This window comes from Lutra lutra, chromosome 2 (genome assembly GCF_902655055.1).
Source record: "Lutra lutra chromosome 2, mLutLut1.2, whole genome shotgun sequence".
NCBI lineage: Eukaryota > Metazoa > Chordata > Mammalia > Carnivora > Mustelidae > Lutra > Lutra lutra.
Window position 1 is genome coordinate 118,138,512 of NC_062279.1, and position 25,215 is coordinate 118,163,726.

General features: G+C 38.9%; 2 protein-coding genes across 3 annotated transcripts in view; one reads left to right on the top strand and one right to left on the bottom strand.

Moving 5' to 3' along the window:
- SYNPO2 (synaptopodin 2) overlaps positions 1 to 25,215 on the top strand; it is a 174,559-nt gene that overhangs the window by 8,607 nt on the left and 140,737 nt on the right. The gene's annotated exons all lie outside the window — the stretch shown is intronic.
- The window catches only part of LOC125093322 (uncharacterized), a 166,045-nt gene continuing 152,424 nt past the window's right edge, over positions 11,595 to 25,215 (bottom strand). The window contains exons 8-10 of one of the 2 annotated variants that reach the window (XM_047718319.1): positions 21,939 to 22,007; positions 20,445 to 20,516; positions 11,595 to 12,842 (exon numbers count right to left, since the gene is read on the bottom strand). Coding sequence is in view for 1 of the 2 variants with exons in the window: in XM_047718322.1 (XP_047574278.1) it covers positions 18,901 to 18,908; positions 20,445 to 20,516 (80 nt within the window). In the remaining variant the exon portion in view is untranslated. Of the gene's footprint in view, positions 12,843 to 18,716; positions 18,909 to 20,444; positions 20,517 to 21,938; positions 22,008 to 25,215 lie in introns of those variants that run through there. The other variant, XM_047718322.1, reaches the window with a different exon arrangement.

Here is a 25,215-nt window from a genome sequence, read left to right on the forward strand (position 1 = left end):
CTGTTTGAAAATATGGCAGTTCTCTTGTCAAAACACTGCCTTTCCTGCCACCAAGATTCATCCCTGCTGTGTGTGGCAGGGATGGGGATGGGCAGGGAGGGATGTGTCTGGCACCTACCCTAATACACTTGGAGAAATTTTGTTCATTCTGGGCAACTCAGTTCACAGTCAGTTCTCTCGGAGATCTGACTCAATTTTCTGGTCAGAGGTAGGTAAACATTTGCTCTGTGGTGGTCCCTTTATCACATATAGGTTTCACCTCATGCTTTTGTACACTTTGCTGCCTGTGGCTGTAATTTTTGTTCACATGTTTGTTTCTCCTATGAGAGCAGTGGCATTCAAAATGTTTTGATTATATCTCCTTAAGTAAAACAGTTTTGAGGGTAGCCCATTTGTACCTCATATACATATAAATGATGTGTGTGTATATATGGGCTATATAAGCAAGATATATATACATACATATGTAATACTCTGCCAATATTTTATGTACAGTGTATAATATATCAAAAAAGAAAATTTTAAAGAATAAAATGAAGATAAAATCAGCAATGTTTTTTAAACTAATTTTTATTTTACTGTAATAGCACAAAAAGTCTTCTCACCATCACTGACCAGAAGTTGTTGTTTTTTTTTTTTTTTAAAGATTTTATTTATTTATTTGACAGAGAGAGATCACAAGTAGACGGAGAGGCAGGCAGAGAGAGAGAGAGAGAGAGGGAAGCAGGCTCCCTGCTAAGCAGAGAGCCCGATGTGGGCCTCAATCCCAGGACCCTGAGATCATGACCTGAGCTGAAGGCAGCGGCTTAACCCACTGAGCCACCCAGGTGCCCCAGAAGTTGTTTTTTTAAGTGAGAATGATGTGTTTGATGGACTCTGTGATTTTGAAAACTGTATGTGACCCCATGAGGTACAGTTAAGAGGTCTAGTGAAATTTTAATTCATTTCAATACTTGATTTTGAAGACTCATGGCTGAAAAAGATAACCTCTTAACATAGGTAGTTCCATATTGAAGAAATGAAGCACTAACTGGAAATTATTTTTCGTTCTCAACTCATAATGCAAATGTTTTTGTTGTAATTTGATGGGTAGATTTCCATCTTCCTTGATAACCATACTTTGTTCTCACAAACTAATGAGAATAGCCTATATTTTAATATTTTAGTGTTAAAATCTCACTGACACTTTTTACTTGGAAGATTGAAAACCTGTTAGAAATTATTTTTTTTTAAAGATTTTATTTATTTATTTGTCAGAGAGAGAGCACAAGCAGGGAGAGCAGCAGGCAGAGTGAGAAGCAGGCTTCCCACTGAGCAAGGAGCCTGATGTGATACAGGACTTGATATATGGACTCTGGGATCATGACGTAAGCTGAAGACAGACACTTAACCAACTAAGCCACCCAGGCATCCCAGAAATTCTTTTTTTCTAGTTAAGTGTGTAGATAAGACATTTTAAAGAATAACACACTTAAATAATTTTCAACTAGAAAAATTGCATAATCATAGGAACATTTTCAAGTACTCTTCAAAATCTTCTCTGTTTCATCTACTTATGTTTTTGAAAAGTTTTTCTCAAAGCAATTGATTGTTAGGGAACATATTGTATTTATTTATCTAAAATATAGGCCAGGTAACTGATAACTAAGAGCCCTTATTCCAGAAAAGGTTAACACATTTGGAATATTAATTTATCTGAGCAGAGAGCCCGATGTGGGGCTTGATCCCAGGACCCTGGGATCATGACCTGAGCCGAAGGCAGAGGCTTTAACCCACTGAGCCACCCAGGTGCCCCTATTTTAGCCATTTTTAATTGCATCCATGAAGAATTTTTTAAACATTATCATTTGGTTTACATTGTGTAGTTTTTTTTTTTTTTTTTTTTTTATTTATTTATTTGACAGAGAGAGATCACAAGTAGACGGAGAGGCAGGCAGAGAGAGAGAGAGGGAAGCAGGCTCCCTGCTGAGCAGAGAGCCCGATGCGGGACTCGATCCCAGGACCCTGAGATCATGACCTGAGCCGAAGGCAGCGGCTTAACCCACTGAGCCACCCAGGCGCCCCTACATTGTGTAGTTTTAAACGGAGTATTGCCTGACTTGAACCATTGTTGGAAAAATAAGCCTAGAATTTTTTTGTGTTCTGGACACTTTGTTATTAAATGTCTTCTTAACTGATTACTTCACTCTAACAGTAGCTAATATCATTCAGCATAATAATGTAAAAGCTCCTTTCTAACAACAGTGAATATGAATTCATATTCCAAATTCATATTCCATATACCAAAAGTCTTCTTGGTAATTTGAGATGTTTAGTCTACCTGTTATGTGATTAGGCAGTAATGGTTTTTAATATCACAATATGGCTGATGAAGAGTTCTTTAGGATTATAGAGAACGGTTAACTGTGCCATATTCTTTTTTTTTTTTAAGATTTTAAAAAAATTTATTTATTTGACAGAGAGAGAGAAAGAGAGAGAGCACAAGTAGGCAGAGCAGCAGGTAGAGGGAGAGGGAGAAGCAGGCTATCTGCTGAGCAGGGAGCCCGATGTGGGGCTTGATCCCAGGACCCTGGGATCATGACCTGAGCCAAAGGCAGACACCAACTGAATGAGCCACCCAGGCACCCCAGCTCTGGCATATTCTTGTTCTTTTGTGCTTGAAATGTATTCCTTATCTTTATTTAATAGCTTCCTTTCAGGAATATTTTAAAACTTGTGTCATTTTGTGGGAGTTAAAACTTGACAATAACATGGAAATTAACTTAATGAAGCACTGTAAAACATGATATATTGCAATATGCTGAGAGAGAATGAACATGTGAAGAAGAGTGTTTCCCTTCTGCTATGTTGGGTTTTCCTCAGTTCAGTGGGGTCACCTTATATACTATATGAGATTCTTAATTGCTTAGGCCAGACTGGCCCAGGGTACCTATGTTAGCCTTTATGTTAATGTAGATTAAACATTACTTGGCACTTATTTCCTTCTCATTTCTTTTTTCTTTTCTTTTTTTAAAGATTTTATTTAATTATTTGTCAGAGAGAGAGAGAGCTCGCACAAGCAGGGGGAGAGGATGAGGGAGAAGCAGGCTCCCCGCTGAGCAAGAGGCCTGATGTGGGACTTGACCCTACAACCCTGGATCATGACCTGAGCCGAAGGCAGACGCTTAATGACTATGCCACTTGGGATCCCTTCTTCTCATTTCTTGGATGAAAATAAGTGTCCTTAGGCGTTCCAACTAGCTTGGCTGATTATTGGCGGGGAGGTCTTTTAGGCATAGGGCACTACAGTATAAAAGGGACAGAATCACCCTTGGCAAGTTCAAGGAAACCTAAAGATGCCAGTGTAGCTGGCACATATTTCCATGAGAAATTGCTGTAGAAGTCCAGTCTTCACAGTGATAAAAATGAAAAACTCTCTCCTGGGAATCCTGACCATGTGGTTATTTTCCCATTGCTAAGTGATTAACATACTGATCCTACTAGAACAACTTTGAACTGTCCTCTTCGTATTTCCTCGTCATCCATTTCAGCTTTTCATAATGGAGCGGCCTACCGACCAGTGTCTGGAACACTTTACTTAAATGAATAATTGCCACTGCCTCTAATGTAGAAGTGTGGTTAGAAATTATATTAAACTAATCTTTCTCTTCCTCTGAAATTGATTCTCCCAGTGAGAGAAGAAGAATTTAAGGAGTGTCAAGGAGAATTTGATACATAGATCCTATTTATTTTGACCTTAGTGTCAGACTGAGGGTAAAGAAGAGTTTTATATTTTCTAGTGTGTCTTCATTTTCTTTCTCCTTCAAAAAAGAGGTAATCCTATTTAGATATTTCTTGGGAACTGACCCTTGAAAGGACAAAAGCATTTTAATGCTGGCTACCATTTCTATGTGACTTTAAATACATTTTTTTCTGAACTTGTTTACTCATCTGTAAAATGGAGTGCTGTGTAATGAAATTGCTATTTTTGTAGATTAAAAAGTGGAACCAGTTTGACAGGTGAATCTGAGCTTACTATACTTTGTAAGTATTGTGTATTCATATATCACCTGACACATAGTAATCATGTCATCATCATCATTATTCTAATTAGAAGAAGAAGTAACTATCTTCTACACAAGTTTCTTTTTCTTCAGAAATTAAGAAAGCACTAAACCAATTCCTTATACTCCTGATATACAAATGGAAGTTAAGAGCACGAAAGGAAAATAGAACAACATGTGATATTTCTTTCTCCCAGTGTCAGTTTTCATTTTTGATTAAATGCAACTTTTCACAAAACGTTTGCAGTATCAAGGACTAACCAAGATTTCTTTGTTATGTCGTTTAATTAGTTTAAGGCAATGGATTCTAACGTTATACATTATACAAGGCCAAATAAAGTTAAATGATTTTCTTAAAAATCGGACAGATTTTTTAAAAAGATTTTATTTATGTATTTTAGATGGATAGAGAGGGAGAAAGAGAGCATGCATGTAGAATGTGGGAAGGAGCAGAGGGAGAGAATCTTCAAGCAGACTTCACGCTGAGCGTGGAGCCTGAGGCAGAGTTTGAACCCACGACTCATGAGATCATGACTTGAGCCAAAACCAAGAGTTGGCCCCCCAACTGACTGAGCCACCTATGCACCCCCAGATTTTTTTTTTTTTTTTAAGATTTTTATTTATTTATTTGACAGAGAGAGATCACAAGCAGGCAGAGAGGCAGGTAGAGAGAGAGGAGGAAGCAGGCTCCCCGCTGAGCAGAGAGCCCGATGCGGGCTCGATCCCAAGACCCTGAGATCATGACCTGAGCTGAAGGCAGCGGCTTAACCCACTGAGCCACCCAGGCACCCCACCCCCAGATTTTTTTAAAGGAAAATACTTGAAGCTATAAAGAATTAATTGCAATCATTATGCTGAGCTCTGTTTAGAGTGAGTGGACGCTGACTCTTTCAGTCATATTAGTCTTTGTGCCTCAGTTTCCTCAATTGTAAAATGAGGATAGTGTTAGGACCTATCTCTAAGGATCATTTTCAGGGTTAAAAATTATAAATGTAAGTCACCTAGCACATAGGAAACATTCAATGGTTTAAAAAAATTACGAGTAGCACCTTTCTGGTTACTTTACTTTTATTTAACCAACTTTCATGAAATTGAAGGAATATCTGCTGTCTTCCACACAATGCCTTTTGAGATCCAGATCTCAATGTCACTGAAAGGGCCCCTGCAGTCCTTGGGATCCCTCCCTATGAGATGGCATTTAATGGTTTCAGAATGTGGCCGTACATTCACTGAGTAAGCCATGCCCCTTTCCTTGGAAACAGCATATGGAAATCATCACAAAGAAAAGGAATCATTTCAAGGGCTTTGAAAATATAAAAGAAAATAAATTGTCCCTGGTAAGTAAATATAGGACATGATTTCTGAATAGTTAGGAAAACTCTGTGCCAGGGCCTTTGGCGAAGGGCTAATGAGCATTTCATTCCCTCCCCCACTGACACCCCCACACTCTTGTCTTCTAAATTAGAAGAAGTTATTACTATATAAGGCTGCTTTTTCTAAGTAAATGATAATACATTAAGCTCTTGGTGTTTCCAACTTTCCAAACAGTGGTGAGTTATTTTCATCAGTCAAGATCAAGCTAAAATGAGAAACAAAATTTGTGAAAGGCTCAGGCCTTGGGAGTTGGATATGACCATAAAACTCACCTTTATTTTATTTCTTTTGTGAAAAACAACATTTCCCCCTGGATGGTGCTTAGCATGACCGACACTAGATTGAATTGTGTGAATATTATATTACGTTTATTGGCTGTTGCATTGAGTCCAAATGCAGTGATCCATTTTGGGGTCTCCAGTCTTCTGGCTGCCTGCCTGCCAGATGGGGAAATGTTGATCAGAAGGATTTCATCCTGAGGCCGAGCTGCGATCAGGAGAGGAAGCACATGGCTGTATGCTTCTTCTCTGCCCAGATGACCCTGGGGCTTCATGCTGAGTGAGTTACCAGGGTTCCTTCAGGGCTGAGAGGAGACATGAATTCAATTAAAGATCCCATTATGATGTTTATTCCATTCTGTTCTTTATTACCTTCACTAGTCTGATCCTCTGCTTCTCTTTCTTATTTGAGAAGTTCCTGCTTCTCCATCTTCATCGCCCCCCTGCTCTTCACTCGCGTCCTTTATCTCATTCTTTTGTCTCTTATTTCCCAGAGAGCTTTCTAAGCAAATTTCTAAGCAAATTAATCTGACGTTTTATCTGCAGAGGAAAGAGAAGAGGTACTGTGTGTGTCTGTGTGTGTGTGTGTTTGTGTGTGTGTGTGAGAGAGAGAGAGAGAGAGAGAGATTGAGAGAGACAGAGACAGAGAGAGAGAGAGACAGAGGGAAAGAGAGGGAGAGAGGTAGAATAAACAGGAAGTTCTGCATAAGTCTCTTAACTGATTTTCATGGGAAGGTAGCAACATACTAGATTTTTTGATTCAGGCATGAAATGAACAATAATGGAGAGTTATGTTGTCTTTATAAGCATTTTCCAGGCATGTGTTTTCCAAAGTTCAGCATTTGACTCATGGAAACTCCTTTTTAAGGTTTTTTTTAAGGCCCTTCACCTCCTTTCTTGGCTTCTGGTTGAGCTGTCTGCTTCTTCCTGTTCTCATTTTCTCCCAACATGACACGTGTATTCTTCCCACAGTCCTCTGTAACTGCCCATGATCTTTTCTGAAATAGAATGTTTTCCTGTTTATTTCTCCCAAGCACCCAATAGGTATGTAATAAGGACTGTTACTTTTTAACTGATTGGTTTATCCAGACTCCTATTTGTTAAATTACCAAGTGATAAAAACTGCATTCAGTAAAAAATAAATACTTACTATGTGGGGAAGTTTATAAACTTCATCAGAACCTTTAAGGATGAAAACCTGAGTTGAAATTCACAGTCTGCCTCAAAGGCAAGTGGGAGCGTGAAGACAGTTATGCTTTGGGATTGAAGAAAAGGACGGAGGGCTGGGACAGACGAAAGGCACAGGGATGGCAGGAACTAAGGTTTGTGATGCAATGTGAAACAAGGAGATCCTTGCTTTTGGTGTTCATAATACTGCTAGACTAGAGCCTTTACTCCCGGCCCAGTGTCCCGGAGCCAAGGTGGCAAAGAGTGGTGTCAGTGTATGGTACACCTTCCCGTTTTGCCCTTAAGCAAATATTACTGTTTTGCTGTAGATGGTTCTCATTAGTATTTCTAGTTAAAAGATTTGCATTTTCCTACACTTCTGTTGGCACCTTGGCTCTTTGAAAGCAAGACCATAGGTATTGGCATCTTCTAAAATAGTGCTCTTCAGGGGAGATGATATACATGTGTGTTACATCTATGTGTAACTAACTACATGCTTAAGGCATGCCTCTTTACTTATTGAAAGGTTGTTGAATAAATAAATGAGTAACTGGAAGGACATCTGTTATTCTTTAGCATGAGAATGGCAACCACTAAAAAGCCTGATGTCGCTAAAGCTTTATCTGATGCTTTTTAAAATGAGCAATGTATTTAGAGTAATTAGAATAATACTGTATATGTTTTATGTGTGTGTGTTCAGACATATTTTTATTTGAGATTTTGTAGTAACAAGACACCAATCCAAAGGGTGCAGTGAAAGTACTGAACTGAATAGGGGTCAGAAAGCCTGAATTCTGGGCATGGTTCTAACTTGACTTTACTCTGTGGCCTTTAATTGAGATGTCACTAAAACTATCTGGCTCCCAATCTCTCTATTTATAAAATGAAAGATTCAGAATAGATGATTTTAAAGTTCCTTGCAGCTAGAGTCTGTTTTGAATCAAGAAGATAATAGGTGAAAGAAAATGTCTATGAATGGTCATATTTTCTCTTGTTAACTTGAAAAATAAAGTAGTATTTTTTGGAAGGGCAATTATTATTAATTTTTTAAGATTTATTTATTTATTTGGGGGGACTGAGGAAGAGGAAGTACAAGAATTTCCAGCAGGCTCCCCACAAGGAGCCCCATGTGGAGCTTGATCCCAGGACCTTGAGATCATGACCTGAGCTGAAGTCAAAAGTCTGTTGCTTAGCCTACTGAGCCACCCAGGCTTTCAGAAATGACAATTTTTTATGTAGCATTTTATGGGAATTTGATTTGCCTTTCTCCAAATTATAATTTATAAGACATGTTTGCTTAAAAAAACTAAAAAAAAAAACAAAATAATTCTCAAAATGGTATCAATTTAATGTATTCTCTCACAGAATTTTCCTTTTTTATGCTTAAAATTATATTACAGTAAATTACCACTGCATTATCTTATGCTTTTTTTGTAAATACTTGATTCCTTTTCTTTATATTTTTCTAAATAATTAGTTCCCTAGCATATGCTAATGTAACCAATATATTTTTAAAATATCATTAAGAATTTGTGGATTTAAACATAATTGATGTTTTTAGAAATATAACTTCTTTACTCAGATTCTGGATCTGACATAATTTATACTTTTTAAGTTTTGTTCTCCTTACTTTACTAGAAACCCCAAAGAGACAGTGGGTATGGACCATCTCATCAAGTAAAACCACTCATTCTGACCTAGCTGTTCACTTCTATGAGGTATTCTAATTAGATGGAGAAGAGGGAATATATTTGATATTCATCATCTATTCCTTAAACCTCTCTCATTTGGGAAAAATGTGTCCAAAAAAAGGAGAGAATTTTTAGCATACTTGGACTTGATTAGTTTAGTTCCTCATATTTAAGTGCAGGATTTTTTTTTTAAGATTTCGTTTATTTATTTGTCAGAGAGAGAGCATAAGCAGGGGAGCAGAAGGCTCCCTGCTGAGCAAGGAACCCTCTGCAGGACTTGATCCTAGGACCCTGGCAATGTGACCTGAGCCAAAGGCAGATGCTTAATGGACTAAGCCACCCAGGCTTACCAAAGTGCAGAATTTTTAATCAAATCATGTCTCTATCCCACAAATGGATTGCTCACAGTTTTTTTTTTTTTTTTAAAGAAAATAGCTAGAATTGAAAATAGCTTTTATTTTTGGATTATAAAAGATGATACATTGTTCTTACAAAAAAGATTCAAACATTACAGAAAAGGATAAAAATAAAGTAAAAATCATACAACCCAGAAATGACACATTATTAACATTTCAGTGAACAAGTTGTTAAACCCCTCTCCCGGCAAATGTGCTAACTTACAGTCACACTTGCATTCAGTTTTATGTCAACTGAATGGTACTAAATATACTTCCTTATTAAGTAACACAGCATGAACACCATCCCGTGTCAGTGAATACTGATGTACATTGTAATTTTTAATGCATGCATATTGTCGAATTGTGTGGACTCAACACAATTTATATAACCCATCGCCTCTTGAGCATCTAAGTTATTTCTACTGTTTCAACATTAAAAATAGTGCCGAGATGAATACTTTTGTATATAAAATACATTTGTGCACTGGTCTGATCATACCTGTAGATTAAATCTCTAAAACTAGAATTACAGGTTTGAGGGCATGCTATATATATATATATATATATATATATATATATATATATTTTTTTTTTTTTTTTTGGTGGAAATGAAGACTATCTGAATAAATTCGAGGGCAACTATTACAAAGAGACATTTTCTTATCATGCATGTATTACTCATTATTACACTAGCAAGTATAATTGTTTTTAGCTGACAAAATAAGTAAATATAAACTCAAATAAGCTATGTAGCATACTTTCATCTCTACACATTTAAAAATATTAGTACTGATTTGTAACTTAAATGTCTTGGAAGAAAAGTTTTTGAGAGGGGGAAAAAATTCCCACTTGTTTCAGTTCTATTAAATTTTCAGGGGCGCCTGGGTGGTTCAGTGGGTTAAGCCGCTGCCTTCGGCTCGGGTCATGATCTCAGGGTCCTGGGATCGAGTCCCACATCGGGCTCTCTGCTCAGCAAGAAGCCTGCTTCTCTCTCTCTCTCTCTCTCTCTCTCTGCCTTCCTCTTCGTCTACTTGTGATCTCTCTCTGTCAAATAAATAAATAAAATCTTTAAAAAAAAAAAATTTTTCAGATTGTTCCGGGATAAAAATTTTGCAAGAAGATTAGTGTCTTAAAAGTAATGGACAAACGTATTAATGCCTATATCAATGATACCTAAGGCTATTTAAAAGACAGAAGAAAAAAAAATAAAAGAAGAAGAAAGAGGAGGAGGAAGAGGGGGAGGTGGGGGCGGGGAGAAGGAGGGAGAAGTTGGAAACAAGATAATTTATTGGCAGTCTGTATCACTATACCAGTAGCCACCCCTCCCACCGCACCTACCTGCCTGCTGTTCCCATTGAAGGGCACTCTGTAATACAGTATTTTTCCAGGGAAAGCCTGGGTTTTCTCTAAAGACATTGAAAATATGTGTGGGGAACATGAAGGCATTTTGTGTGGAAAATAGCACCCAAGAATGAAACCCTTCTCATTCTGGCACAGGAGGAAATGGGTTGTCGGAAGCTTGACACTGGACTCTTTCCCACACCACATAGAGAGTTCTTAGTCAAAAACTGTACAAAAGAATATGAAGAGCATTATCAAGATAGAAGGGAAAGAACAAAATATACAAGTAGAAAACATGACCCTAGGGGAAACAGACAATTTAGAGACTAGAAACTTTTAAAAAAAGACAAGATGCCTGATATAGCCAACAAGATTCAACAAGACTTATAACCATAAAACAAAAAGAATGATTTAAATTGGTAAATTAAACACAAATAACATGAAGGAATAGAAAATATGGAAAGCAAAGTTGAGATAGTCTTCCGGAATACAGATAAAAGGACAAAAACTTATATAGAAACCACCCAGAAGATGCAGTATCTAATAGAAGTCCCAAAAGAAGAGAACAGAGAAAATGGATGGGAGAAAATCAAATAAATATTGGAAGATACTTTCTTAGAGCGGACAGGCTTGAGTTTCAAGATTGAAATGCTCTACTTTCGGGCCCACAGAGATCCTGGACCTTGACAATCTCATGAAAAATAAGCAGAATATCCAAAGTGTCTTCAGAAGTACAAAAATAAATCCATCCATGAAATATGGGAATGAAAAATAAATACTGTTTCTCATGATTACCTTAAAAACACAAAACAAAACAAAGCAAATTAGTATATATTTTGAAAGAATGTATAGAAATAAGGTAGTTATATATTAAAAAAAAAACAGTATTAATACCCAGGGAATCAGGGTTAGCAGCTTTCCATGGAATTATCAAGAAAGGATAACCAGATAAATCAGATTTTTAAAAAGAACTATTGTAGGGCTGCCTGGGTGGCTCAGTCGGTTAGGTGTCCAGCTCTTGATCTCGGCTCAGGACATGATTTCAGGGCCGTGGGATCAAGCCTCATGTTGGGCTTGGCACTGGGCTTGGAGCCTCTTTTAATATTCTGTCTCTCCTTCTGCCTCACCTCTCCCCCTTCTCCCTCTCTAAACAACAACAACAACAACAACCCCAAAACAACAAAAAACATCCCAATCTGTCCTAAAGAAATAATTAGACTCTGATCTTTCTCTCTTTTTTTCCAGAGCAAAATGGTAGTTTTATTAAAGGGTGAGGACAGAACTTGTGGGCAGAAAGAGCTGTCTGTGGTTACTGCTCCTTGCTACTCTGGGATTATGAGGAGCGTGTGATTATATACCTTGGGGTTGGCAGAAGTAAAGATAAGGGAAGTTCCAGAAGGATGATATTTCTCTTTTGAGAAAGATATGAAAATAAGTTGTATATATGATAAAGCCATATATAAAAGTATTATAATAAATGTCATTGCAGCATTGTTTTCCTAAAGTTACAGAGTCAGTTTCAAGGGAAATATTTCTTTATAAGAAACACCATCATTGAAATTTAGGCCTTGGAATTCATTCTTTGTTTTAATTTACAAAAGTATTGCAAAACCTCTGTTTAGTTTTTCATACAGTTTATATAATTTTGCTTTAATAGTGTTTAAAGATTTCTAATATGTGTGGTTCTTAGAAAAAGAGAATTTATTTTGTAGAAGATTGGGCCTGCATAATGTAAAGCATGGAAGAATGACCATCTCTGGTCCCCTGTTCAATTCCCTGTAACAGCCGAGGGGCCCCTAGACAGGCCCAGCAACCTGGCCTGGAGCCCGGGTCCCCAGGAATGACTTCGCGCTGAGAGATGAGAACAAAACTCATGTGTTCTCTCAAACATCCTTCAGACCTTAACAAACAGTACCAGTGATGGTAAATTCACTCTGAGGAAACACAGTATGAAAGATAAATCTCCTTTCATGGAAACATCGAGAGAATGGGAACTTACATACGTGCAGACCATCTATTCTGTTTACATGTTTAGTTTAATTTTTTTTTCTCCCTTAGCTCAATGACAGAGTGACGGAGTGGTTCTGAGACAGCCCAAGCCAAAAATGTGCTGGTGAGGGGCTTGACCTACAGGAGTTGATGTGTTTGGGTGCATGGGAGGGGAGGAGAGCTTGTGGGAAAGGGAGAGGCTTGTTCCCCAGCCTTCCCCAGGGACAACCTCATTCCAGTAGAGAGAGATTAGGTGGAAGCAAAGGAACTATTTTCTGTGAAATTCTGGGTCTTGGCTGTGCCAGCGTCCTGATGACAACGTGTGACACAGCACTGTGGAGCTGGGTGTTCTGGCCATTTCTTTTTTCTCATGCGTGGTGAGGTTGGGGCAGACGGAGGAGATGGCAAGGGCTGAAGACATCACAGTTTATCTTCTTGAGGGCTTTGCAGCTTTCTACACAGGAACCACAACTCTTCTAGCAGAAAGGCGCTTTGTCATGGAGGCTTCTAGAAAGAGTGGTTGGTAGAGGTAACCATGGATGGATGGAAGACCATACCCATCTGTGGGAAGGTGGGAGCAGAAGGACATGAGTGAACGCTACCTGAGGACGGAGGAGGAGCTAGTAAACTTCCAATTATTAGTGTCCCTGAGGGCATTGTGATTGCACTTAGATATGTGTGATTCCCAGAGTACAGATGGCCTGGGTTCACATCTCTGACTCTTCCCAGAAGTTGGTATCCACATACCAAAAGGTATGCTGGTATCCATGTACCATCTATAAGCTAAAATAATTAGAAATGAGATGACACAGCAATTGCATAATGCTGTGTACAGATCACTCTCAGTATGTTCTTGGTCTCTCCCCTGTGTTGAAAACAGACAAACTGAGCATGATCCCCTCTCCCAATTTTTTTTTCCATTGTCAGAGTGTGTGTTCTGCAATGACCCCCAAATCATTAATCTAGCTACAGTATTGAAGGCTCACCAGTCCCTTCTGTGTTGCTGCTTTTAATCTTCGATTCTGTCTTTGCAGCAACACATGTTGTTACTAAAGATTGCCCTCGCACAGAGAGAGACCCGGACATGGTACCCTCAAAAGCTTTTCCTTATAACCAGTCCCTCCTTGGAATAGGAGGGCGCTCTGAAACAGGATGTCAGAGGAGAATGCAGACAAGATCGCTGACTTTGCCTTTTCTGTGTTGGGACTTTGTTTTGCCCTCTGTCCCTTCATTTGCTTTTGACCTTGCAGAACATGCCTATACTCGTATTTAAAAGAGGAGCACTGCCCCGGGGATTTCCAGTTTCACAGCGTCCAGAATCAATCTTCATGAGCACAAATGCTTAGAAATGACTTGTTTAACTTGGTGTTTGCTCATGTGTTTATGGGAAATAAATATGGGTTTTTAAAGAATTGCCCTTTTCAACTAATTGATGAGATAGAGAGGAACACTGGTGCATTGATTTCCAAAAAAAGGGAAGAGTGGTTTCAGGGACTTAAGTGGCTTTAGGGGACTTTGGCCCACTACCTGTAAACATTTCATAAATCAGCTACATTGTTTAAAGCTTGGTGTGTGGGTGGATGCTTGTGGGGGTGGGGAGACTCCAATCTAATAGTTTATTTTAAGATACATTAAAGGAACACAGCAAGAACAAATCTTTCTTTCTTATTTTATGCAGCCATCCCCGCCCCCCATAATCTTTTAAAGTTTAGTTTCGCCCAGTTGTTTTAGTGAATCCTTCCAAACAAAATAAGAGTATTTTTTTGGCTAAAACTATCAATGCTGTATCTTGTCAATGCCTGTGCATTTGGTGCTTGATCATATACTGTTAATTTATTTGATTTTTCACAAGTGTGTGGTTTCCCATCTCCCTACCCCCAACGCTAAGTCCTTTAAAAGCAGGGAGTATATTTTACATTTCTTTTTTCTCATGGTTTCTTACACATAAAAAACCCTCAATAAATATCCAAAAGATCTATTCTGGATTTTTCTATTCATCATCTAATCCTTAGTTCCTTTATTGCTGGGTACCATTTTTACTGTCATATGGATAAAGATAAGAAAATATTTTGATTTAAGAATATGGATTTGTGGGTAGAATTTTGAAGCAAATTTATCTTTGAATTATTGAGATTGAAATCATCTTCAGCTATCCTTAGTTCCAATATCATGGATAGATAATTGGGAACTGCATGTGTTATACCTACATGAACTTTCTTGGGTATCCATTAGTATGCATCAGTCACACAGACTTCTCTGCTTCTCTCTTATAGATTCCAGATGTATGTCTGAGATTAATTCGATCTTTGTTTTCCCCCAATCACCATTTGTTTTTCTATTGAAGATAGTCACCTTTCAAGCAGCTGGAATGGAAATATCAGTATGTTCTTGGATGCCTAATCCTTTGTTCTTTCTTTTATTGTTTTATTTTCTTCGTGCATGCATAAGAGTTTTTTTGGCATGCTCCACTAATAACATTAAAAACTCTGTACTTTTTATAGTTTGCATGACATTTCTGTGTGAAAGCCTAAGGAAAGCTTTTTGCATGAGAGGTCATAATGATGGCCTTGCCATTTCACCATCATGGAAGACTTAAGAAATACTAACATTTCGAAGCTCTTTTGATCATTATTTCTGGGAGTTGAGATGAGACATGTACTAAAAATCATTTTGTTTACAAGTCTCATTTTTAGAGATCTTTTTTCTCCCTTTATAATAGAATATATACAATGAGAACACAGACTTATTTTATAAAGAGAAATTTCCCTTGAGGCACAGACATGAATTAACAGGTTATACCAATTGACGGGAATAAGTCTACATGCAAAAGAAGATCGGTTGCAGAATGGCAATAACTGAAAAATATGGAAAGTATTAATGGGATCATGAAACCTTAGAGTTGAAAGAGACCTCTTATTTGATACAGCTTGCCTCTCGATGGAGGACTTCTTTTTAAACCACCAGTGATAAACAACCAGCCTTTAAAAAAATAGTTCTGATAATGGGACCAATGAAATCTAAATTATTATGGTCACCATTACTCAAAGAAAAATTTTCTTTATATTTAGATGAAATCTTCCTTGTAACTCTTGCTCATTGATTCTAACTCTGCCTTCAGTGCAATAGAGAATACGTCCACTCCTTCCTAAGACAGCTGTTCAAATAAAGACCTCCAGAAATGTCAATCATTCCTTCCCTGTTATTTATCCTTGTAATGGAACATATCTACCTCAAAGCTTTAGCTGTACCATGGTTTTTTTTTTTTTTTTTTTTTTTTTTTTTTGGTTGGCTACGCTCACTATTAATTAACACTGAGATTCCACAGTTGTAAAATAGTCTCAGGCATCAATAATGAAGAAAATGTTGAGCTAAGCACATTGTTATTATTTATGTTTATAGCTTCAACTTTGTAGTAGGGTTTTTTTTCATGTAATGTTCTAAATTGCATCTATAATCATTATTAGGGTTGCTATTTCAGGGTAAAATCAACCACATTTTCCAGATTTATAGATTCCATCTAATTTTTAGCTTCTACTTTGGCTGTTTGTCTTAATTAAACAAGCATTTTCACCACTTGCTTTATGAAAAGTACGGTTACAATGTGTTTTTCCAATATCAAGAAACATTTCTCCATGTCTCAGCAGACACTGCGTATTCTACAGATTTGACTCAATTCTGATCCTATCTACCTGGAGATAGCATCAGATCCCACAGGCTGAGGGCTGAGTGCTACAAGACTGCCCAGTCTTGGGCGCCTGGGTGGCTCAGTGGGTTAAGCCTGTGCCTTCAGCTCAGGTCATGATCTTGGGGTCCTGGGATCAAGTCCCGCATCCGTCTCTCTGCTGGGCAGGGAGCCTGCTTCCTCCTCTCTCTCTCTCTCTGTCTGCCTCTCTGCCTACTTGTGATCTCTCTTTGTCAAATAAATAAAACCTTAAAAAAAAAAAAAAAAAGACTGCCCAGTCTTCAGGCTCCAGTTACATCCAGATTGTTTTCGGTGCTTCTGACCAACTGGCTGTAAATTGGAGACTCCTCCTTGGGTTGGGTTAATATGTAGGGGGGCCTCACAGAACTCAGAAAATCATTTACTTACACTTACTAGTTTATCATAAAAGCTATTGTAAAAGATAGATATGAGCAGCCAGATGAAGAGGTACATAAGGCGAGGTCAAGAAGGGTCCAGCGTGCAGCAGCTTCGGTCCCCATGGAACGGGGGGATACAACTCTCTTGGCAAGTGGATGCATTTACCAGCCTGGAAGCTCATCAAGTCTTGATATACATGCATTTTTCTAGAGCTTAATCTGCAGTGTCCCCTTCTTCCCAGAGCTTGGTGGATGGGGCTGAAAGCTGCCATCCTCCAATCCTTTGGTCTTTCTGGTGACCGCCCCATCTCGAGCCTATCCAGGGATCCCAATCTAAGTTGCTTCGTTAAATAAACTCAGGTATGTTCACAAAGGCTTCTTATGAGTAACTAAAAACATTCCTATCACTCAGGAAATTCCAAGTGTTCAGGAGCTTCATGCCAGGTAGCAAGGACAAAAGCTAACTATATTTCTGATTATACCACAACTATGCTCGATTCTTAGGTGAATAAGACATTGTCTTTGCTCTTAAGAAACTTCAACTTCCACGGAAGAGGCATATTTATAATTATTATACAGGGTGATAAGTCTTTAAAGAGAAATAGATAATATAAAATAAAAACCACGAATAACCTCTTTCTGTGTGGTAGCATCAGGGAGCACTACAGAGGAGTCACCAGTCCAACTGGACTCTGTCTTGGACAATGACATTCCTGGCCTTGGGAGCCATTCAACAAGGACATAAGAGCCGGTAAGAGTAGGGCCTGTTCAGTGAATGACAAGCAGCTGCAGAGACCAGAACTGAGGTATTGTTCAGTTCTGGGGCTGTAGTGATCTCTTTTATGTGTATTGGATAAATCTTGATGAATTATGTGTAATACAGCATGCAACCAGATAGGATTCAAAATGTTCCTCTCTGATGCCTGAGCCTTCTTTCCTTCATTGTTTTATTTCCTTTGTGCATGCATAAAAGCTCACTGGGATGTTCTTATGGTAACGTTCAAAAGTCTACACTCATTTTCCATAGTTTGCGTGAAATCTTTGTGTCACAATCAACAGAGAACTCTTCATGAGGAAAGTCATAATGAAGATCTTGCCAGCTCACCATCATGGAAAGAGTTAAAAGATACTAAATTTAGAACCTCTTATAATTTGTTATCTCAGAAGTTGAGAAGAACCGGGGATTAAAAGTCACTGTCTTCTTCCTTTCTTTTCTTTTCTTTTTTTTTTTTTTTCTTAAGATTTTATTTATTTATTTGACAGAGACAGAGATCACAAGTAGGCAGAGAGGCAGGCGGGGTCAGTGGGGGGAGAAGCAGGCTCCCCGCTGAGCAGAGACCCCCCCCCCCCAATGTGGGACTCCATCCCAGGACCCTGAGATCATGACCTGAGCTGAAGGCAGCGGCTCAATCCACTGAGCCACCCAGGCGCCCCTGTCTTCTTCCTTTCAACTCATCATCTTATTTGCTATAAACTCTCTCAAATTCTCATTAAAGATTTTTAATCAGGGGCATCATAAGATCTGGTGTGTGCTCAGAAAGATGACTTAATGGTGGGGTGGAGCTGGATATTGAAGGGCAGAGCTTGGAGGACGGAGATGGGTGAGGCAGAGACTATAATACTCCAGTGACAGATAGTGAGACTAGATTGGGCTGAAGCACTGGGCTGGAAAAGAAGCAGCAGACCTATCAGAAAGATGCAGGATGTGATTAGCAAGAATAGGGGAAGAGCGGGCAATAATTTGGAGGATGGATGTGGCATTTATTGAAATGTGTAGGAGGAACAGTTATGGGGAATAGGAGGAGCAGTTATGGGGAAAAGAAAATCAATTTAATTTTGAATAAATTGAATTTGTGTGGGACACACAGAAGGCAATATAGCATGAAGAGCTAAGAGATTCAGTCTGGGCTCAGGAGAGTGGCCAGTGCTAGAGGAAATCTGGGGTTAACAGTTGAAACAGAGGAAGTGAGAAGCAGCTGACAGAGGACAGAGACATGGAAACACTAATATATAAAGTATGAACAGAGAAAGAGGAGACAGTGAGAGCAGTTAAAAGAGGTCTCTGGAGAGGTAGAACAGAAGTATTTCTGGTAAGTTAAGAAAGAAGACTTTCAAGGAATGGGTTATCAGTGACAAGTATTTCAGGGCTCAAGGAAGAGGACTATAGGACCATGCATACCTTTGATACCTGGGAGGTTTTTGGTGATTGTCTCTCACTAGAATGGTGGGGATGGAAGCCACGCTGAAGTTGGCTGGGGATTGAACAGGAATTCGAGGAGGGCATGTGGAGATAATGAGCATAGACGTTGTATTTAAAGTATTTAAAGCAGTGAAGGAAAGATAGCAAGTAGTGTGTGGAGATATTGAGCATAGACGTTGCATAGCAAATAGTATGTGGAGATAATGAGCATAGACGTTGTATTTAAAGTATTTAAAGCAGTGAAAGAAAGATAGCAAATAGGATGTGAGCAAATAGATGAGAAAACAGGAGTGAAGATGCCATCTATTGAAGGGAAATGATGGTCCAGGAAAGTGTTTTTCAGAACACTGAAACCAAAAAGAGAGAAAAAAAATGTAAGACAAGTAGTTACTCTTGTAGCAAGATCAGGGGAGCTGAAAGGGATTAAATCCATTGAACTTAGTGCTAAATATGTAGAAATTTTATTTATTTCATTTTGATAGTTGGAAGTGTTTTGTATATAATAAGAAATATTAAATGTTAAGAAGTCCTATAAAAGAAAAAAACAAGTAACATCTTTATCTGAAAGCTTTCTAGAGCGTCTGAGTCATGGACTCAACTTTTACTTTTTTACGTATTTGAATTTTACTTATTTATTTATTTAAATTAAACTTTTTTTATACTTTGGACAACATGAGCCCAGAATTAGAATAAGTATACTGACTGCTTGGTTCATAGCATATTTCTTGAGTTGTTTTTAATAATATCATAAACACATGTGACCCCTCCCCACCCCCCATTCCCCGTCTGTAAACAAAAATTAGAACAATAGGGGCACCTGGGTGGCTCAGCTGGTTAAGCAACTGCCAGGTCATGATCCTGGAGTCCTGGGATCGAGTTCCACAACAGGCTCCCTGCTTAGCAGGGAGTCTGCTTCTCCCTCTGACCCTCTCCCCTCTCATGCTCTCTTTCTCACTTTCTCTCTCTCAAATAAATAAACAAAATCTTAAAAAAAATACTTTGGTTTAATGTAAAGAGAATAAAACAATTGCAAAATTTTGGAAAAATATCTAAAGATCTAGCCACCATTTACTACAATTTTATATTCTCTCACTTCATGTTCAGAGAATGAGAAGAGTTACAGGGAAGTCCAAACTGAAGTGACAGTTTTGCCATCAGATTGTTGAATTAGTTAAAGAGGAGGTTAGTTAAATGGTGCCTGCCGCACAAAGCCTTTTTTTTTTTTAAGACTTTTATAAATTTATTTGAGAGAGAGAGCACAAGCGGGAGGCAGAGGGAGAGGGAGAAGCAGACTCCCCACTGAGCAGGGAGCCTGATGTGGGACTCGATCCCAGGACCCTCAGATCATGACCTGAGCCAAAGGCAGATGCTTAACCTACTGAGACACCCAGGTGCCCCCATGAAGCCATTTTTTTTTTTTTTTTCCGTCAGAGAGAGTGAGCACAGGCAGACAGAGCAGCAGGCAGAAGCAGAGGGAGAACCAGGCTCCCTGATGAGCAAGGAGCCCGATGTGGGACTCGATCCCAGGTCGCTGGGATCATGACTTGAGCCAAAGGCAGCCGCTTAACCAACTGAGCCACCCAGGCGACCTGAAGCCTTCTTTTAACAATATTTCCCATTTAGCTTTCTATGCAAACTCTTCACCATACAAATGCCTTTATAAATTTCCTAGAAACTGCGAGTTCTCTTTTTTCACTTTGAAAAACAAATTTCTTTAAAAGAGTGGCCAAACTATAATTCCAAACTGCAACCAGTTGTTTTAATATTTGCAGAAACAAAAATGTCCTTTTATTTTACCATCTCATGTATGCCCAGGTGCCTATCTTTATGTAATGTGTTTATGTAATAGATTATGGAATGGGACAAGCATTAAACAAACCTACAGATGTATTTGGCCAGGCGGCTCCTCCAGTAGTTCATGTATTTTGTAGGATTCTTGTTCTCCGTTGTTGAGACTGCATTCAAATAGAAACAGAAAGAGGTTTATCTCTAGAAACAGGTTTGATTTCCATAAAAGGCAGTTGTTTCTTTTTTCCTTTGCTTCTCTGGAGAATTGGCTACAAGCTGGGAATAGTGATCCTCTGACTCATTTGCAGAGCAGTGCTAAGGCATATAGAGTTTAGATGAAATTATAATGAAACAGACCCTAATTAGACTGTACAGAACAAGACAATAATTTTCAAAAAGAAACCTTAGGGATTGCATTTTCTTAAATGTACTTTGTAGGTAGAATAAATTGTTCCTTTTTTTTAATGACTTAATCTAAACATTGGAATAAAATTTTCATTTGCCTTTTTTTTTTAAAAGATTTTATTTATTTATTTGACAGAGAGAGATCACAAGTAGGCAGAGAGGCAGGCAGAGAGAGAGGAAGGGAAGCAGGCTCCCTGCTGAGCAGAGAGCCCGATGCAGGGCTCCATCCCAGGACCCTGAGATTATGACCTGAGCCGAAGGCAGCGGCTTAACCCGCTGAGCCACCCAGGTGCCCCTTCATTTGCCTTTTTAACTCAATAGATCTAGTTTTCGTATTTGACAAAAGTCATGCTGCATAGTTATATTAGGTAGTGATAATTTAATTCCTAAGTATTTCAGAGGTAATGCAATGACTATTTTAGATTTACAAGTCCATCCAGTTACATAAAAAAATTGTACCAACCAGAGGTGCCTGGATGGCTCAGTGGGTTAAAGCCTCTGCCTTCAGCTCTGGTCATGATCCCAGGGTGCTGGGATTGAGCCCTGCATTGGGCTCTCTGCTCCATGGAGAGTCTGCTTCCTCCTCTCTCTCTGCCTGCCTCTGCCTATTTGTAATCTCTGTTTGTCAAATAAATAAATAAAATCTTTAAAAAAAAATTGTACCAACCAGACTACACAGGCCAAGATTAAGGCTATTATAAAATTAAATATACATCTAAGAGTTCGATAGCAGTATCAAATAGCAGTATCGAATAGCCAGTTTTAGTGGTGTTCCCAGGGTGATACATGCATAGAACGCAGAACTGCTTTCCTCACTTGCACAAAGTGAGATCTTTAAAAACATTTACTGAATACTTATTTAAAAAGACCTGCTTGTTGAACACTTGCATTCAGTGAAAGAGAGCAAATATAAGGCACAAATATGACAGAAAGTGCTAATAGATCATTATACTCATTCCTCAGTGCCTCAGTTGGACCTCTCTGTCCCTCAGACTTGTGTTTTACCAGCCATTTGCAGTTGATTAGAGTTGGATTTGAGCCAAAACCTCTTTGCAATCACCATACTTAGCCCTCTCCCCCTCATATTTTGGCTAGTTTTACGTACCAAAGTAATTCAATTAAAAGAGAAGAACGTCGGGCACCTGGGTGGCTCAGTCAGTTAAGCACCTGACTGTGGATCTCACCTCAGGTTGTGATCTCAGGGTCATGAGTTCCAGTCCTCCCCTGGGCTCTACGCTTGAGTGTAAAGCCTACTTAAAAAAAAGAGAGAGGGGCACCTGGGTGGCTCATTGTGTTAAAGCCTCTGCCTTCGGCTCAGGTCATGATCTCAGGGTCCTGGGATCGAGCCCCACATCGGGCTCTCTGCTCAGTGGAGATCCTGCTTCCTCCTCTCTCTCTCTCTCTCTCTACCTGCCTCTCTGCCTACATGTGATCTCTGACTGTCAAATAAATAAATAAATAAATAAATCTTAAAAAAAAAAAGAGAGAGAGGGAGAAGAATGCATTCATGTAAATATCAATTTTTCAACCCTGTTTTGATGTGTTTATTCATGTCCATAAACATCAGCCCCTCACCCTGAGTCAAACTAGGTCCCGGGAATACAAGGATGAATTCTGTAAGGTTCATGTCTTCAGAAAGCTTGCACTATAGTAGTGGGAGTCAAATATGTGATACAATCAGTGTAATAAGATTTTGTAAGTGTTGTAGAAGGTGGAATCGGGAACAGTGGAGGCAGGAAGGGGGATACAGAGAGATGATCAGAACATTAGAAGATGGAATACACAAGCTTTAGCTTGAAATTCAAGATGTCTATCAGGATGGAGCAGAGGGGTGGTCACACAAAGTGTTCTAAGAACAGCCATGAGGCATAAACCAGCATGGCCTGGTAAGAGTCTCTGAGTGCTGGAGCTGGTGACAGCTGGGTCTTCTGTGTGTAACTAACTCTGTAGGGTAAGCTGGGGAGGAGATCAGCCCACAAAAGATTTAGTTGGGGAATTAGGTAAGAGGCATATCATGGAGGGATTCATGGCCCTAAAAGGCAATGGGAATCCCATTTAAAACATTTTATGCATTTAAGGAATGATATGGTCGACCCCTGGAGAGAGGATTGGTTGGGTCAAAGACTGAAGGCTAGTTGAGCAGTTATAAGATTATTGTCCTAGTAATATGGGACAAAAGATGAAGGGTAGAAAAGAGGAGATGGTTATCACTGATCAAAATAATTCGATTCTGTAAGATAAGGTGGTTGAAGGGACGTGGAAAACAGTGAAGAAGAAAGGAATCTGTTATGACTTGGGTGACTGAGCAAATGTTAGCATCATTTTTGGAGACAGTAACTATAGGAGAAGGAACAGGTATACAAGAAGATGAGTTTACTTTTATGCATTTGAAATCTGAGGTTCCTGGAAACTGTCCACAGTGCCTTGTCAGTAATTATGGATAAAGATCCAGAGCTCAGGAGAAAGGGAAGGATTTGGAATTCATCTGTGTACAGCTGGTGGTTGAAGTCATTGGAGTGGGTGAGATCACCCACGTCATGAAAAACAACTTTTATCTAAGTGCTCCAGCTTCACACATATTAAAGTAGATACAGCAATACTTGGCACCCACAGTGGGCACACCACCAGGTACTTGTTCTGTCTTGGACCCTGGGCTCTAAGAACAAAATATTCCACCATGGAACAAAGGAAAAGAAATCACTTCCTTAGGCATTCTCTCTCAAAACTGAGAAGAAACTTAAGTATCATAAAAACTTCTTGTAGTATTAATGTGCTATAATAAGAAATACATATTTCATATTCCAACTTTATTCTGACTGCATACTGGAACAGTTTTGCTGAGGGTGAAATAAATCTTAAATGAACATTTTCATAATACACATATGAAACCATTTCTTTTTTGGACACCAGTCTAATCATGAAATAACTGGGTCAAAGGTGGGCATGCTGGCCTGATCAAAAATAATCTCTTCTGGCCAAGGAAGATTGTTATTAAGATTCCCCTAAGTTCCTGACTTAGCCTTTATTTATTTATTTTTTTTATTATGTTATGTTAGTCACCATACAGTACATCATTTTTGAGGTAGTGTTCCATGATTCATTGTTTGCATATAACACCAGCGCTCCATGCAGTACGTGCCCCTGTTAATACCCATCACTAGCCTAACCCATCCCATCTCTAAAACCCTCAGTTTGTTTCCTGGAGTCCATAGTTTCTCATGGTTTGTCTCCTACTCTGATTTTCCTTCCTTAATTTTCCCCTTCTTTCTCTTAATGTCCTCCATGCTATTCCCTATGTTCCACAAGTAAGTGAAACCCTATGATAATTGACTTTCTCTGCTTGACTTATTTCACTTAGCATAATATCTTCCAGTCCCATCCATGTGGGTACAAAAGTTGGGTATTCATCCTTTCTGATGGCTGAGTAATATTCCATTTTGTATGTGGACCACATCTTCTTTATCCATTCATCAGTTGAAGGGCATCTCTGCTTTCCACAATTTGGCTGTTATGGACATTGCTTCTGTGAACATTGGGGTGCACATGGCCCTTCTTTTCACTACATCTGTATCTTTGGGGTAAATACTGAGTAGTGCAATTGCAGGGTCATAGGGAAACTCTATTTTTAATTTTTTGAGGAACTTCCACACTGTTTTCCAAAGTGGCTGAACCAACTTGCATTCCCACTGACAGTGTAAGAGGGTTCCCCTTTCTCCACAACTTCTCCAATGTTTGTTGTTTCTTGCCTTGTCAATTTTTCCCATTCTAACTGGTGTAATGTGGTATCTCACTGTGGTTTTGATTTGAATTTCTCTGATGGCTAATGATGATGAACATTTTTCCATGTGTCTGTTAGCCATTTGTATGTCTTCTTTGGAGATGTCTGTTTATGTCTTCTGCCCATTGTTTGACTTGATTATCTGTTTTTTGGGTGTTGAGTTTGAGAAGTTCTTTATAGATCTTGGATATCAGCCCTTTGTCTGTAGTGTCATTTACGAATATCTTCTCCCATTCTATGGGTTGCCTCTTTGTTTTGTTGACTGTTTCCTTTGCTGTGCAGAAGCTTTTGATCTTGATGAAGTCCCAAACTGAAGAATGGAACTCGACCATTCTCTTAAACCGTACACAAAGATAAACTCAAAATGGATGAAAGACCTCAATGTGAGACAGGAATCCATTAAAATTCTAGAGGAGAACATAGGCAGGAACCACTTTGCATCGGCCACAGCAACTGCTTTCAAGACATGCCTCCAAAGGCAAGGGAAACAAAAATGAAAATGAAATTTTGGGACTTATCTAGCCTTTAAAGGTTGGGTTTTTGTAGGGCTTCATGGTCAGTCCCCAGCCTTCTCACTGTGTGCACTATGCCTTGCATGTTAATACCATTCTCAGAGATTCTACTGTCATCATCATGTTTATGGCCACATCGCTGTCTCTAGTGGAGATCTTACCTTCCAGTCT